This window comes from Hyperolius riggenbachi, chromosome 10 (assembly GCF_040937935.1).
Source record: "Hyperolius riggenbachi isolate aHypRig1 chromosome 10, aHypRig1.pri, whole genome shotgun sequence".
NCBI classification, from domain to species: Eukaryota; Metazoa; Chordata; class Amphibia; order Anura; family Hyperoliidae; genus Hyperolius; species Hyperolius riggenbachi.
Genome location: NC_090655.1, coordinates 106,770,169 through 106,788,004, shown reverse-complemented (window position 1 = coordinate 106,788,004; position 17,836 = coordinate 106,770,169). Strand labels below are relative to the sequence as shown.

General features: G+C 44.0%; 1 protein-coding gene across 4 annotated transcripts in view; it reads right to left on the bottom strand.

The window, feature by feature from the left end:
* Positions 1–17,836, bottom strand: part of BTRC (beta-transducin repeat containing E3 ubiquitin protein ligase) — a 312,139-nt gene that overhangs the window by 233,095 nt on the left and 61,208 nt on the right. The window contains exon 1 of one of the 4 annotated variants that reach the window (XM_068255592.1): positions 13,822–13,875. The exons of the other annotated variants lie outside the window; for them this stretch is intronic. Within the exon in view, the coding sequence (XP_068111693.1) occupies positions 13,822–13,836 (15 nt within the window). The 5' untranslated portion in view covers positions 13,837–13,875. Of the gene's footprint in view, positions 1–13,821; positions 13,876–17,836 lie in introns of those variants that run through there. 4 annotated transcript variants of the gene reach the window in all.

The window sequence follows — 17,836 nt, the reverse complement described above, 5'->3', positions numbered from 1 at the left end:
AATACATCAGTAGGGCTGCCAGGCAACTGGTATTGTTTAAAAGACATTAAATATGTCAGATTGCATATCCCAATCACTTCAGGTTCCCTTTAAGAACAATATCAACATAGAGAAGATATCCATGCTTGGCATCTGCAATGTTAGAGGTGGGGGGGTCTAAAACACAGAAATGTGGTATTTTACCGACCTATTATTATTTTTACTTAACAGGCCTTAAGCTGAGTACACACGTACGATAACGATCGTTCAAAAACAAACGATAACGACAATCAGACTGTTAATCGTGCGCTCAAAATTTTCCAACGATCGTTTTATTGGATGATAACGACCGTTATCGTTCAATCCGACCGATCCAACCCGACGGATTTTTTTCGAAAGATAATCGTTCAATCGTTGCAGTGTGTACAAAGATCGTCCGACAATGATTATCTGTGGCGTAGTACGCATGTTCTTATTGCCTGTCATAACGTCACTTCCATTTGCGCACGCATTTTTTTATCGTTCGTCGTTCAGTACTTTATACTTATATCATTCACATGTGTACACAATCGTTCATTACGAACGATCTTTTCGGTCTAATTTGAATATCGTGTAAACGTCACGAATGGTTCGTAACGAACGATCTTTATCGGACGTGTATACGAACCTTTAGCAAATTGAAGCCTATGCCATTCTGATCTACCCACAAAGTAACAAAAATTCCACGAAATGTGCTCCTGCAGATAAGTAAAGAAAATCATCAGTACTCACAGAGAACTTGACCGGTGGAAAACATGGAAGGTCAATACATACTTGCAATAACAGCAATCTGAAATTTAGATATTTGATTGTTTCAGATCACATTTCAGATGTCTAGCTACCGTTTTTGCCAATCCGTGTGTTCTGCTTTATACAGAGGGAAGGATGAGAGGAAGAAAGCTACCAGCGGTTGTGGCAGAGTAAAACCACATGGACTGTGTATAGTTTTCCACTGTGCCGAACCATTAACCACCCTGGCGTTCTGATTAAATCGCCAGGGTGGCTGCGGGAGGGTTTTTTTTAAATAAAAAAAAAACTATTTCATGCAGCCAACTGAAAGTTGGCTGCATGAAAGCCCACTAGAGGGCGCTCCGGAGGCGATCTTCCGATCGCCTCCGGCGCCCAGAATAAACAAGGAAGGCCGCAATGAGCGGCCTTCCTTGTTTTGCTTATATCGTCGCCATAGCGACGAGCGGAGTGACGTCATCGACGTCAGCCGACGTCGTGACGTCAGCCGCCTCCGATCCAGCCCTTAGCGCTGGCCGGAACTTTTTGTTCCGGCTGCGCAGGGCTCAGGCGGCTAGGGGGGCCCTCTTTCGCCGCTGCTCGCGGCGAATCGCCGCAGAGCGGCGGCGATCAGGCAGCACACGCGGCTGGCAAAGTGCCGGCTGCGTGTGCTGCTTTTTATTTCATCAAAATCGGCCCAGCAGGGCCTGAGCGGCAGCCGCTGGCGGTGTTGGACGAGCTGAGCTCGTCCAGACCGCTCAGCTGGTTAAGCAGTCAGCATGTTTCATGCACCACTTTTATACACTGAAAATTGGTGCACAAATCGAGTTCAGATAATTGTTTTGAGCAACCCAAATATTAAGTGTGTATGGGACGACTGGGCGGACAACGTCACCTGATACATCAGCTTCTGCGAGGCTTCCTGTGTCCCAACCAAATCCTTCAAGGTCTACCCGAATAACAAACCGTGGTTCTCCAACAAGCTACGGCTACTGCGGAAATGTAAGGAGGCAGCCCACAAAGCGGGAGACCAGGAGGTATTCAGGAAGGCGAGGAACGATCTGAAGCGAGAGCCGCAAAAAAGGAGTTTGCTGAGAGGATGAAGCAGAACCTGCGCTCGAACAACTCACGAGCTGTATGGCAAGGGCTTAAGGCTACCACAAACTAGAAGCCTCCCCCTTAACATGCTTCACCCAGCCCTGAATTAGCTGAAGAACTAAGCAAATTATACTACAGGTTTGAAAGGCAAGCTAAGCCTGGGGGGCACCCACCACCTACTCCCCCCCCCCCCCCCCCAGCCCCCGCGCACAGTGACCCAAGTGAGGACTCACTCTCTCTGGAAATGAGGGAGGCAGACGTTCGGCACCTCCTGTCCACGCTAAATGCCAGGAAAGCCTTGGGACTTGACGGCGTGTCCCCAGCCTGCCTCAAAACCTGTTCAGAGCAACTTGCCCCCATCCTCTCTGCCATCTTCAGCAGGTCACTGACAAAGGGCAGAGTCCCTGCGAGCTTCAAGAGGTCCACCATCATTCCTGTTCCTAAGAAACAAGGCATCTCCGACCTCAACAACTACAGACATGTGGCCCTGACGTCCGTTATCATGAAGTCCCTAGAGAGAGTGGTCTTATCCACCCTCAAGCTATCCACCTTGCCCCTACTAGACCCACTCCAGTTCGCCTACAGGGCAAATAGGTCCACTGATGATGATCTAAACATCTGTCTGGAATACATCTACAACCGTCTAGGCAGGAAGGATGCGTACGCCAGAGTACTGCTACTAGACTTAAGCTCGGCATTTAACACTATATGCCCACGCACCCTCCAGAATGTTCTGGCCATACTTGGGGTCCACTCCACCCTATGTCTATGGATCATTGACTGTCTCTCTAACAGATCCCAAATTGTCAGGCTGGGGGATATCTACTCACGAGAAGGGATAACCAACACAGGGGCACCCCAGGGCTGCGTCCTGTCCCTGCTGCTCTTCTCCCTTTACACAAATTATTGCAGATCCACGGTAGACTCTGTCAAAGTCATAAAATTTGCGGATGACACCACCATTGTCGGCCTCGTCACCAAGGAAAACATCCAGGATTACCAGCAGCAGGTGGAAAGATTATGCCACTGGTGCAAGGAGAACAGCCTGGTGCTCAACACTGCCAAAACCGTCGTACTTATAATTGACTTTAGGAAGTCAGCACCTCCCCCACCCCCCATCTACATCGATGGCACCGAGGTGGCCAGTGTGCCCTGCGCTCGCCTGCTGGGCACCACCATCTCCAGCGATCTCAGTTGGAGGGTCAACATCACGTCAACCCAATGGAAAGCCCAGCAGAGACTCTTCTTCCTCCGCCAACTGCGGAAGTTTAGCATGGCGCCTTAGATTCTAACATGCTTTTACACTGCCACCATTGAATCGATCCTCTGCTCCACCATCTTGGTCTGGTATGTGGGAGCCACCGCCAGTGACAGGCACAAATTACAGAGGATCATTAGGTGAGCGGAGAGGATCATTGGGAGACCTCTGCTCCCACTTGACCACCTGCACTACACAAGATTGCGAGCCAGGGCACTGAGGATTGCAAGTGACCCCTCTCACCCAGGCCATTGTTTTTTTACCCCACTTCCACTGGGTCGGAGACTCCGGGCCATCCCTACCAAGACCACCAGACACAAGAACTCTTTCTTCCCAATGGCCGTCAGCCGCCTGAACTCCCTAAACATTCTACCACCCTCTATCAGCGCCCTACCACCTGCATAGGAGCGGTAGACTTCAGCAGTGTGTTTTTGGAAGATGTACGCTGAGATATATGTATATCTAATGTTGATTGTATATTGTGTATGCATTTTTTTAAAGTACGAGGTACTACTGTCATTCTAACGCTTTTCCTGCCTTTCTTTCTATGTACCGCCCCATTGTGCCAAACCCAATTCCGGGCTTGACCCAGTCATGCTTGGCGAAATAAAAGGATTCTGATTCTGACTTTATGTGCAAAAATATAACATCAAAGACTTGGTGGTTGTGTAGTCAGAGAAGTAGTCAAGTATCAGGTGGCTGTGAAGGCAGAGTAGGAGTCAAAGGCTTGGTGGCTGTGCAAGCAGGAAAGCACCTAAGTGCAGGCAGAACAGCAGTCACCTACCAGTTGTCTGTGCAGGCAGAGCAGCAGTCAAGTATCAGGTGTCTGTGCAGGCAGAGCAGCAGTCAAGTATCAGGTGTCTGTGCAGGCAGAGCAGCAGTCAAGTATCAGGTAGCTGTGCAGGCAGAGCAGCAGTCAAGTATTAGGTAGCAGTGCAAGCAGAGCAGCAGTCAAGTACCTGTTGTCTGTGCAGGCAGAGCAGCAGTCAAGTACCTGATGTCTGTGCAGGCAGAGCAGCATTCAAGTATCAGGAGGCTGTGCAGGCAGAGCAGCACACAATGGCTTGGTGGTTGTGCAGGCAGAGAAGCAGTCAAGGGTTTGGTGGTAGAGCAGCAGACCACCCCTTCATCCCCATTCCAAAAATGTGCATAATCCGCTCTCTCTCTCTCTCTCTCTCTCTCTCTCTATCTATCTATCTATCTATCTATCTATCTATCTATCTATCTATCTATCTATCTACCGGTATATTATTTCAGTGCTGTTTGTGTACAGCTATGTCAGAGAGCTTCACTAAAATATAACATCACATAAAATATAGTCTGGAGATAAAAATAGTGTATGCTATCTGAAAAAGCAGTTCTAACCATCAAAAATTGTTTACCGGCAACAATTGATTAGTCCTTGAGTGCTATAGATTATGACAAAATCAATCTGCTTTTAATGCAGCAGGATAATAAGCTGTTACTGGGGAGGAGGAGGGGGATCATCTCCTCCAAGGCTTATTAAAGCACACATGCATATCAATTTATATGGGCGAGCTACTGTATAATTCAGTTAACTCTCAGAAACAAAAAGGGTAGCATTTATTTAAATTCCGATTCCCTAACACCCCCCATCCCCCATGAATGAAATTTTCCCTCCCCAAGACGGCAAGGGCAGTGACCCAGCAAACGCATTGAGAAACTAATCTTCCATCTCAGCGCCACATCACAATTCCAGCGCGCTATTCTCAGGGAGATATTTCAATCAGCCCGATGTGTGCGTAAGTGACAGCGCAACCCATTGCTGGGTTAATTAAACACTTGACTTTAACACCCTCCCCATCATTAAGCAAATAAAAACAGATAATTCAGGCTGCTTCTCATCTGCAGGCTACGCAATACACATGTCAAAATTAAGTGAGTCCAGGCCTCCCGGGAGCCTAGCTGGGAGTTAATCAGTTTAAATCTTATCTGGTTTATCAATTATTCTATTGATTAAACCAAGATGATTACACAAAAGTCAGTTTGCCACATGGGATGGATGTCAGCAATCAGTGGACAGCGAATGGGAGAGGGACTCGGGTGATTGAAACATGTACTAAGGTAATAACCTCTGCTAAGGGGCGTGCTGCTGGCATATTTAATGCTCGGGATTAATAAAAAATCACAACGCACAACAACATTTGGATTCAAAGCTTCAATATCTTTTTTTTTTTTTTTTTTTTTTTTAATAATCAAAAGACAAATAATGGTTGTGTAATTACAGATGGAAGATACTTACATTGGTGCTGGCTTCAGTGGTTTCTTTAATTTAATTGTTGGAAGGCATACTGTGCTATATAGGTAATGTCCATATGAATGTTGCTAATTTACACCGTGCTACATCCAAGTCAGTGGTTGCGTGAAAACAACCTTACCCAGGCTTCTAAAAGAGCTCTGGTTAAACAGGCCCCATGCAGCATTAAGAGAAAAAATAGGTCCAGTTCAGCTTGGTTTTTGGCATCTTCAAGAAAAATAGTGCATAGAAGATCACTGCCAACAGTGCACTCCAGCAATTGCTGCTAGCATTCAGTCACCATTATGTTAACTAAGTGATAGCAAAGAGCCGCTTGCAGCATTTCATGTGCATTGGACACCTCTAATGCTAAGTACACGCAATACAATTTTCTGTCAGATTTACATGCATATTTCCAACATGTCCGATTTGCATTTCGATAGATTTTTCGATTTTCCGATCAATTTTCTGAACAATTTTCATTCAGTTCTATGAAAATCAATTGAAAAACGATAAAAATAACGATCGGAAAAAAAAACCATCAAAATTCAGATTGGACATGTTGTAAATAATCGATCTGGCAGATAAATTAGGTGGCATGGGTTGCGTTGATTAGGCAACACCAATGCCGCCAGCAGTAGCAACAGTAAAATTGCAGTGTGCTGCCTGCGCACTGCAATTTTACCGCAGGTTAGTGAATGAGGGTCATAATGTGAACAAGGCCTTACACCAGTGTACACATACTAGGACTGACTGAGGGGCCATGACAAACCAGAGCGTTTTGCGTGTGGTTTTAAAAACCGCTTCCACTCATGGCTACTTTGCCAGAATTTTAATGTAAGTCAATGGAAGAGGCACAAAATGCTCTCCGGTGTGGCAGGGTCATTGTGCCTAGTACACATGATGCAAACTTTTCGTAAGATTGACGGACGAAATGATGATTTCCGACAGAAGTGATCGGAAAAACGGCTGGAGATCATATCCGAACCGTCGGAAATAATACATTTGACAGTCAATCTGATGGAAGATTCCATCGTGGGTTCCATGATTTGAGGAGTCGGATGATTTTTGTACGGAGCCTCAGTCCTAAGTGAGTACTAGTGTAAGCCTCACACTGTACAGGTAAGAAAAACAAAAAAAGTTTGCTTTCTTAAAACAGAAAGAATTTGCGATAATTCAGGTTGGAGTGAGCTTGAGATGTCTCCCAAGGCATCACTGCTGAATATATGCAAATTAACCATTGTCATCCTAAGGGCCCTTTTCCACTAGCGCGTTTGCGCTGGCCGAATCGTAAAGTCGCAAATCGCTACGGTTTGCTTTTTAACATAGGAATCGCGGTAGGTCATTTCCACTACCGCGATTCGTTTTTGACGGGAACGTGAACGCGCGGCGGATCGATATTTGCCGCTATTTTGCTATGCAGTGCATAGCATAGCAAAATCGCGGCCGCAAACGTCGGGAAACCGCCGGAATTGCGATTCAGCAATCGCTAGCGTTCAGCGTGAACGCTAGCGACTGCTAGTGGAAAAAGGCCCTTAAGGTGCGTACACACATGCGACTATAGTCGTTTGAAATGATCGTTCCCCGATCTTTCAAACGACGATCGTTTAAAAAAAAGCAGCGAACGACCATTAAGTCTAACAACGGACGAGCTAGAACGTTAAAAACGAACGATCTAGCTTGGCGGATTTTTTCCAACGACGATCGTTTGCAAAAGTAGTACATCGTTGGAAACGGTCGTTCGTACTAGGCTTGACATGCACATTTCACTATTTCTCCATGGAACTTTTCATTTTTATGCGCAGGCGCAATAGTTGCTTTTATGTGATGTAACGTTCGTTCTAACGATCTGATCGTTACACACCTTTTAAAACTAACTTTACTTAGGTCGTTCTTTCATCAATTAAAAAGTTCATTCGTCGTTGACAACGAACGATCGTTGTCGCATGTGTGTACGTAGCTTTAGAAGCTAAACACACCTCCAGAACCGCTGGAATGCAATGATGTGTCATCTTGTTAATTTGTACAGAGCCAGAATAATCCAACATGCATACAGACTGTTTCGGATTGTTTGATCCTCATCAGTGCATGGCATAGATTTATTTGGCTCTATGGAGTAGGACTTGTAACACCGAGAGGTACAGACTAACCAGCAAGCTCATGGTGAACCAGAACTCATTGGAGTGTGTAAGGGACTACAATGGTCCTAAAAGCCCCCTTACTAAAATGCTAAGAAAAACAAAAGTTTGCTTTCTTAAAACAGAAAGAATTTGCGATAATTCAGGTTGGAGTGAGCTTGAGATGTTCCCCAGTGCATCACTGCTAAATATATGCAAATTAACCATTGTCACCCTTAGAAGCTAAACACACCTCCAGAACCGCTGGAATGCAATGATCATTAGGACATTAAATAAGTTATTAAGGAAAGGGAGGTGCTGAAGGGGGTGTGGCTAGAAAGCAGCAAAAATCTATTAACCCTTCGCACTCTCGCATGCAAATGTTCAAACAAATGCATTCACAGATTCACTCATCCAGGCACAACTGTTATCCCTACAGCTAAATTAAAAGCAGAGGTTTTAGTTCACAGAAGAATGCATTCTTATGCTTAGTCACCTATACTGCGCAGAAGTACCCAGGTAAACATAGGTGTCCTAACTCTGCACATACACCAGCATGTTTACCTGGGTACTTCTGCGCAGTATAGGTGACTAAGCATAAGAATGCATTCTTCTGTGAACTAAAACCCCGGCTTTTAATTTAGCTGTAGGGATAAAGGGGCCCATACACTCAGCCGATTTTCTGGCCGACCGATCGATCCCGATCGAACACAAATCGGTTGGCCAATCGACCGATCGATGGCCGATTTTGATCGATTTCGATGGATTTACATCGAACTGGCACTGTGGAAAATTTAGGTCGATCTGATGAGATAGCTTATCAGTTTGCATTGGCCTTAATGGAAATCTGATGGCAAAAAAATGCCATCAGATCGAATTTCAATAGATTTCAAACTGAAATCTATTGGAATTCTATCCTGGTAAAAAACGTTCCAAAAACGCATTAGATAGATCATCAGATGCATTTCTTATCTATCTACTGCCAATCTGACGAGTGTATGGGCACCTTTACAGTTGTGCCTGGGTGAGTGAATCTGTGAATGCATTTGTTTGAACATTTGCATGCGAGAGTGCGAAGGGTTAATAGATTTTTGCTGTTTTCTAGCCACACCCCTTCAGCACCTCCCTTTCCTTAACTTATTTAATGTCCTAACTAGAGGCGATGTGCCTGGATATATGTCTTTTTTTCTTGTTACTGACCCCTGTGGCTAGGGTCTAATTCAGTGCACTCCCTCCTTCCAATGTATGTGTTTGTCAGCATGCACACAGCTTATGCTGGTGTATGTGCATGGTGCACATGGACACATAACGTTAGCTCCCTTGTGCGATTGGTAAGATGCACTGTCTGTCCAAGGAGAGGACGTCAGGATGTGTGCTCCTAATCTATTGATAGGTTTAATGCAATGAATGTTGTTTGCATGTCTGCACTATGCATAGTACAGGGCCAGAGTTAGGACACCTATGTTTACCTGGGTACTTTTGCGCAGTATAGGTGACTAAGCATAAGAATGCATTCTTCTGTGAACTAAAACCCCGGCTTTTAATTTAGCTGTAGGGATAACAGTTGTGCCTGGATGAGTGAATCTGTGAATGCATTTGTTTGAACATTTGCATGCGAGAGTGCGAAGGGTTAATAGATTTTTGCTGATTCCCATTACAGTCTATGGCGGCGCTGGTTGCGTCCAAATCTAGCTGCGCTGAAAAGCACTGCTCCGCTTTGGCAACCCTACTTGCCACTCGCACTTTTTGCAAGCTTGAAGTCTGAACAGTGAGGCCTGGAACCCACTAGGAATCGCTGCAGTGCTGTGTGCAGCGATTCCTAGGGCGTTTGCGTTCATGATTTCCCAACGCTTGGTAGTGCTGTACATAGATTCCGATATATATATTATATATATATATATATATATATATATATATATATATATATATATATATATATATATAAACTTTATTATACTTACCAGGCATCCTTCTTCCATCCGTAGCCCCACACCCTAAAGGAAGAGGCCATGATTGCTTCTCTAGGACCAATCAGAGAAGAGCCTGTGACCTCTTCCTTTAGGAGGCGGGGCGACGAACAGAAGAAAAAACTCAAGACATGGTGAGTAAAGTTTTATTTAAAAACACGATCGCTCGGCCCCCCAAAGCGCTGCATAAATCACTTTAATAAGTGATTTATGCAGCACTTATATACTTTGTATTGAGCTTTAATGCGCTCAAAATGTTGCATGTCGTGTAACTGCGATTACCCCGAATCGCAATCACACTAATTGGTTTCCCCGTCACTCAGTTTCACTTGCAAATCATTTTTGGGAATCACCGGTGATCGTCTGCGATCCTAAGACTCTGTAAAAACACATCCTAGTGGATTCCTACCCTAAGGCTCTCTTCACAGTGGTAAGTTGCATATGCACACATTATATTGAGTGTGAACTACAATAGAGACCAGACATAGGCCTCAATTCACTAACTTTAACTCCTGTCTTTAAGAACTCTTCTGAGCTGTTTTACAGTTATCACAATTATATCACCATGGTGATAACTGTAAAACAGCTTAGAAGAGTTATTAAAGACAGGAGTTAAGGTTAGTGAATTGAGGCCATTGACTTTAATACAAAGTCTGCATGCAGCAAGTTACAATAACGCAATCAGTTACCATGCAGTACAGCATTGTAAACAGGCCCACAAAATTGTATGGGAAGTCAATTGACATGTAGAATTATTCTGTAACACAACTGATGCAGTTTGAGTGCATCCTTGGACCATTTTCCTTATTGTACAGTGAGGGGAAGAAGTATTTTATCCCCTGCTGAATTCACTCATGTGCCTTCTGAAGAAATTACCAGTTTGTACATGTATTGTAGGTTTATTGTAGCTGTGACAGAAGAGAACCCTCAAAAATCGAATGCCCTGTGGCAGAGCGTGAAGTGCATTATAATGAAACAAGTATTTGATACCCTATCAAAATATGACTTAGTACCAGGTGGCAAAACCCTTGTTGGTAATCTTAGAAGTCTTGTAGTAGTTTGCCATCAGGTTTGTACACATCTCAGGAGGGATTTTTGCCAATTCCTCTTTGCAGATCCTCTCCAAGTCAGTATGGTTTCAAGACGTTGACAATTTTTGGCAAACCAAATCTTCAGATCCCTCTACAGATTTTGTACTGGATTAAGGTCTGAAGACTAGCTAGGCCACTCCAGGATCTTCATGTGCTTCTTCTTGAGCCACTCCTTTGCTGCCACCACTGTGTGTTTTGGGTAATTTTAATGCTGGAATACCCCATCCACTACCCATTTTATTGCCCTGGCTGAGGGAAGGAAGAGCTCACCCCAGATTTGACAGTACATGGCCCCATCCATTGTTCTTTTGATGCATTGAAGGTATTCTGTCCCCTTAGCAGAAAATCCACCAAAGCATATTGTGTCCACCTCCATGTTTGTAAGGGATTGTGTTCTTGGGGTCATAGGCAGCATCCCTCCACCTCCAAACACAGCAAGTTGAGTTGATACCAAAGAGCTCAATCTTGGTCTTATCTGACCACAACACTTTCACCCAGTTCTCCTCTCGATCATTCAGATGTGCATTGGCAAACAACAGATGGACCTGTGCGTGTGCTATCTTTAGCAGGGGGACCTTGCGGGCTCTGAAAGACTTGAGTCTTTCGCTACGTATTGCGTTACCAATTGTTTTCTTGCTCACTATGGTCCCAGCTGCACTCAGATCATTGACACGTTATCTCTGTGCAGCTTTCAGTTGCTGCATTACTGTTCTCATAAACCACTGCAACTCCACAAAGTGAGATCTCGCATGGGGAACTAAACAAAGGGAGAATTAGGCTAGGTTCACACATAAATCTACACATTTCCAGTCCTGTCAGTTTTGCATCAGTTTTCTATCAGTTTTCTCTGACAGGAATGGAAATGACACCTTTTATGTTTTATGTATGAATACAGTCATAAAAACACGTACAAAACTGACAGGATTGGAAAGGAAATATACAGATGTATGTGTTAACACATCCATAGAAACACACACAAAAGTGATGCCAACTGTCAAAGAAACTGCTAGGACACCTTTTTTTTATGTGTAAACCAAGCCTTACAGTCATTTCCCATTTCTTCCATTTGCAAATTATCATGTAAACTATTGTCACCTTCTCAGGTGCGTAACTAGAAATCATTGGGCCCCCCGCAAAACTTTGGATGGGGCCACCCTACCCCCCCCTCACTTTCTGCACAGGTAAACTGAGAGCCAATATTATTCAACTGGCTAGTGCACACTTGAAGGTGTTTTCCCCGTGCAGATAAAAACAAATAGCAGTGAAGCACTGCACACATTTTCTCTATCAATTACATTAGGTTCTGTGATAAAATGTGCATGTTTTCACACATACAGACACACATGGTGTGCAGAAAATGCATACAGAAAAACGCACACAGAAAATAGCTTCTTATACTCTGTCCAACTCTGATGGAGCAGAACTGGCTCTGCAGACTTCTCCAGCATCACTACAGTACATAGCACTTGGGGAGGGGTAGAGAGGCTGGGGGCTGGGTGCTGTACACAAGAGCCTGCTGCACACTGAACAGGGACTGTCTACAGATCTTTGCAAAACATTGTATGATTCCTTATCAGTGGCTGAGCAGATGCAGTCATCAGAACAATTGTGCAGAGAGCAGAAAGTTTTCTCTCTTCGTGCCCTTAGTTGTCAGTTTCTCAGGACAGGGAAAATAAACTTCTGCCCCGATGGGGCCCCCTATGGCTTCTAGGCCCTCCTGTGGCTGCATCCCTTGCAAGGTCTATTGTAATGCCGATGCACCTACTCACAAATTTGCTTGGCGAGTCTTGTGGTCCAGTCCAGCTTTGTGCCGGTCTACAGTCTTATCCCTAACATCCTTGGACAGTTGTTTGGTCTGGTTTGGAATCTGATTGAAGCATTGCTTCTGTGGACAGGTGTCTTAGTCGGGTCCTGTAACAAGTTGGTATTAGGAGCACTCCACTATGCTGGGAATACACGGCTCGATTTTGCAGCTCGATTGTCCTGCTCGATCGATTCCCTGCTTGATTCCGCTCGTTTTTCTCATCTTTTTTCCGTTGTGTTCAATGCGGAATTGAGCAGCGAAACGATCGGGCAGGAGATCGGACATGTTGGAAATTATCTATCGAACCATTGAAATGGCTCAAAAACTAACCGTGTTTTCCAGCATCACAGAGGGTGCTCCTAATCTCAGCTCGTAACCTGCATACGCCTGGGAGCCTAAAGTCTTGCTGGCAGATAGGGGATCGAATACTTCTTCCCCTCATTACAATGGGTTTTTAAAGTTCTTTTGTTGTTATTGTGTCTCTCACAGCTACAACAAACCTACCATTACAATTATAGACTCGTTATTTCTTGGTCTGCGGGCAAACTAGCACAATAAGCATGCGATCAAATACTTCTTTCCCTCACTATCTGTTAAAGTTCACCTTCACTCATTAGAACTGAAGTCACTCCATAGGAGTAATGACATCTTCTAGAACATAAAAGGCATTCAGCTACTTTTTTCTTTCCTTTGGATCTTCTTGATACTGTAAATGTTGGCAACTAGAAGAGTAAAACAATCTTTTGTAAATGAATCATCTCATTTGCTAGTAGCTGCTTCACTTAAAGACCAACAGCCATAACAATAGCGCAGCGACGGAGGAAGTTTAAGTAGGTACAAGAGGCAACTGCGTCTAGCAGGCCTTCATTAGCATGCTGAAGTGTACTTTCACCACAGCAGACAATGAGGGTTCTCTTCCTAACTGTATTCATTTCAAGAGGTTTCTTCTCTGCAGCTGTTTTCTGCTTGCAGTGTATTTTGTGTAATCAGCACATCATCATAAATACTTTGGCTGCATCCCTCGGGGTAGCTGTCAGTGTTTAATTTACAGAACAACCTGGCCAATGTGAATTTGAACAATACAGCAGAGTTACCACACTGTCACAAGCGGAGAGAGCACTACAAGGGAAATTATAAGAGATCAGTTTTAAAGTGGACATGTCATCCTTGTAGATTAGACATTGCTATGAAGTCATGAAAGGGCCTTTTATTTCGTTTCCAGGAAGCCAAGCCCACATCTTAGCGGAAAAAGAAGCGTACCTTTGCGATTGTCAAAATAGTTTTTTCTAGATTTCAGAGTTATAAATCATTTTTAATCAGGCTTTCATCACCATCTTAGCTGTTACCTGGTCCAGACTTCTGACACCAGTAATTAATGGCTTCTGAATTTACTAGAGAGGTGTCACTGCAAATCATGATGAGAGGTGAGCAGAGCTCAGCAGCTTCACTCAGAGATCAGGTGACAACAAGCAATGACAAACTAACCCCGTTGTTCAGCATCTCTCATTTGTCACTTCCTGTCATCCCCCTTTCCTCTCCATGGAGCAGAAATGGTTGCTTGGTAACAGTGATCATTACTAACATAGTGATCTATAATCAACACCAGCAATCATTCCACGCCACAGTAATCCAGCATTAATAATGGGTTGGGTTGTTTGTAAGATTCCGACTTACAAACAACCCCCCCCCCCCCCCCCCGATACGAAGGGCCAGAAAATGTGCCCTGGGAGAAAACTGTGAATCCAGCCTTAGGCCTGGAACCCGCTAGCAGTACATTACTAAGCCATTTCTAAGCGTTTGTGATTTGAAAAGCTCTTGCTAATGTAATGCTATGGGTGTGATCCCACTTGAGCGATGTGATTTTATAAAAATCCCCCATAGCATTGCATTAGCAAGAGCCTATTCAAATCACTAGCGATTAGAAAAGGCTGCTGGTGAGTTTCAGCCCTTAGGGCCCATTCACACTACATCTGTTGCATTGTAGAATAATTCAGCAAACCAACTCACTGTCCATATAATTCTATGGGTCTGCTCACTGTACTGGATCGCATTATTCTAACACACTGCATGCAGACTTAATTAAAAAGAACCTGAGACGAAAAGTCTCAGGTTCCATACTTAGCTCGGGCTTCCTGAAGCCCCCTTGTGGCCGTCTTTATTGCAGTTTGCACACATATGGTGTGAATCCAGCCTAAATGCTGGCCATGAGAAAAATGTGCCAGGACACAGAGTTGCTGCATATGTGGCTGCATAGTTACAGACCAGTCTTAAGCCTGGTACACACCATGCAATTTCCTGTGAGATACATGGGTCGATTAGATAATTTCCGACAGGTCAGATCTGATTTCTGATCGTTCTTCTGATCGCTTTGCATAGAAGTGATCAGAAAAATGATCAGATCAGTTGGAAATTATCTATCGACCCATCTATCTGATGGGAAATGTCATGGTATGTACCAGGCATAAGTGTGTGTCCAGACCATCAAAAGCACAAACAGTGTGCACATTAGTATCAGAACTGCACCATGCAGCAAAGGAAATTGCTGGCCTGGACTGACAATCATGTTTTCTTTGGGCATCAAATACCCCAGATATCAGTCTGATCAGGATTCTGTGAGAGAAGCTGAAAAAACAAAAATTCAATCCCTAAATACCCATCATATGTTCATCACATTTACAGGACTTGAAGGATCTTATGCCAGGTACACACTATGGAATTTCCCGTCAGACAGATGGGTCAAATCGATTACTTCCGACAGGTCCGATTTGATTTCCGATCATTTTTTCGATCACTTCAATACAAAATCGATGGAAATCAGACATGTCAGAAATAAATGATTCGACCAGTCAGAGTGTCTTCATTGGTCTTGTGGAATCTATGCATTGACTATTTTTGCAGCCCAAGAACATTCTACATAGTATTAGGCAAGTGGTTTTATTGTTGTGGCTGATCAGTCTATATACTGTGGGGAACTTAAAATTTCAGCATACGCTGCACTTGTAGTTGTACAAAATTACTGGATTTTAAGGGTTAAGATACCACTAAAGATAGTGAAAGCAGGGTCAGTGTGGGCAATTAGGAAAGTTATTTTTTGTCTGCAAGGTTAGGGTAGGAGTTAAGTTTAAGGTTAGGGTTGCTGTAAGTGTTAGTATAACGTCTACACTTAGCCTATGGAGAGATTGGTAGTAAAGGGCACGGTCAGTCAATGGGATAAGGTGAGCAATGGGTGTATCAGGAAAGGTGGGTTCACCAATGCCCTGAGTACAGCAATGCCATGCTCAGGCAGTAAGTCAGCTTTCCCCTGCTGTACATGAGTTGAAAGGGTCTGAACTCTGATTGGCTTAGCTGCATGGCACAGAATGACAGAGTAATAGTGTGCACTGGATTACAGAGACAGTGAAATCAGAATAACTTTGTATACATCTGACTTGCTTCCTCACTGTGGTGCTCAGCTACAATTCCAAAATGTATGCGATTTGTTTTAAACCCACAGATTATAAAAGGCATACCCCAAATAATTCATCTCGGAGATTCATAATCTATTTAAAAGGGTCAATTTAAAAAAATATATATATGAGGTGAAGTTTGAGTTACAAAGTGATTGGTGAGCAACCAAGTTATGTAGTACTTCCTAAGTCATACTTCCGCAGCCCAGCACTAAGAGACCCCACTAAGAGACATCACAAATGCAAAGCAACTGGCAAAAGAAATCAATGACTAAAAATCCCCACAAGGGGGCACCCCGAATACAAAGGAATTGGAAAAGGGATTACATCGCCTTTCATTACAGATTTACACACTGGGTATTTTATTACTTTAAACAAAAAAAAAAAGTTATTTTAAACAGAATAGTGACGTGCAGCTAGTTGTACTGGAAATGATGAGATATATATTCCTTTCTAGTCCCCCTAAAAAGTCCTAAAGGAGTATGCCACAATGTCAGGTAAAACTGTCCTCCAATAACATGTCGCACACTCAAGTTTTGAAAATATGTGGTTTGTAGTCCGCTTTGGAAGATAGCTAAACAAATAGGCTTTTTGACTCAAGTTATCTTAGCAAACCAGGGGATGGCATTTCACACCTCCTGTTTTGTTGACAATACTGAACAGCTTCTTCCAGGGCTTATTCTATTGTCTGAGGCCCTTTTCACACTTAGCGTATTTTCTCTCCTCCACCATAGCTTGTCGCGAGGGCAATGTAGGTCTATGAGGACTTGCACACTATGGCAACGAGTTGCGGTGCAACAAAAGTAGCGAAATCGATGCACGGCCGCTGCAAACTCTGCAGTGCGTGATCTGTGCCTACCGCATGGATTATGCAGCAATGCAAGTCAATGCAGTGTGGTGAGTGTGAAAGCACGATCATATTTGTGGTGCGGTGTGCAAATTGGCAAAACTTAAAAGAGAAACCATAACCAAGTATTGAACTTCATCCCAATCAGTAGCAGATACCCCCTTTCCCATGAGAAATATTTACCTTTTCTCAAACGGATCATCAGAGGGCTCTGTATGGCTGATATTGTGGTGAAACCCCTCCCACAGTGTGATGTCAGCGCCAGGGTGCGGAGATCACACTGTGGGAGCCTTGCATTGTGGGAAATAACAGCTGCTTCCAACTGCCAAAAATGCATCATCTCTTTCCACAGAAATCACTTGCCAGCAGTAAACAGGTCACCATGTGATACATTTTAGAATGTAAATCAGAGAGAGAAAAGACTTTAAAATGAGTAAACACTGACTAAATCATTTATACATAATAATTGTAAAAATTAAGCACTTTTTTGTATTACATCATTTTCACTGGAGTTCCTCTTTCAGTGACTTGCTTCCTGTTAAGCAGGGAGCACGTCACTGAATGAGGAGCAGTTACCCTGTCGGCAGTGCAGTCTGCACCATTTCCCCTTGCACGTTACCCTGTGGCAGTGTCCTGCCCCAAGCTCTCATGATGCAGGACAACCGCACCATATCAAAAGTGAAAGTAGCCAAAAGGAAACCATAACACATTACAAGCACTAAGATTTATACTTACCTGGGGGCTTCCGTCAGCCCCCTGTAATCTATCTGGTCTCTTGAAGCAAGTCCAGTCCCCTCTGTTGCGCTGCTGTGAGGCCAGCTATCCAGCCACTGAGCATGCATGGTCTGAACACACCTGCCAATTGCTGTCCCCTGACTGGAAGCATTCTACACAAGCACAACAACAGTTTTTCTGAACTGTGCATGCACAGAACACTCACCACCATGGGAACGCAATCAGAGGTGTACACAGACTGGACCTTGCATGCTCAGAGGGCTGCGTCTCAGTCGAGTTGCCAAATTTACAGGGCTCACTGCAGCAACACCAAGAGAGCCAGTAGGACGGCAAGGGAGCTAATGGACTTCAGGGATCTAGAGGATGCCCCAGGTGAGTATAAATCCTTAAGTGTACTCGTTTCAGGTTTATTTTAAAGTGACATAAGGAGAAACATATGTAAATATTGTACCAATCTTTTCAAAAACTTGCT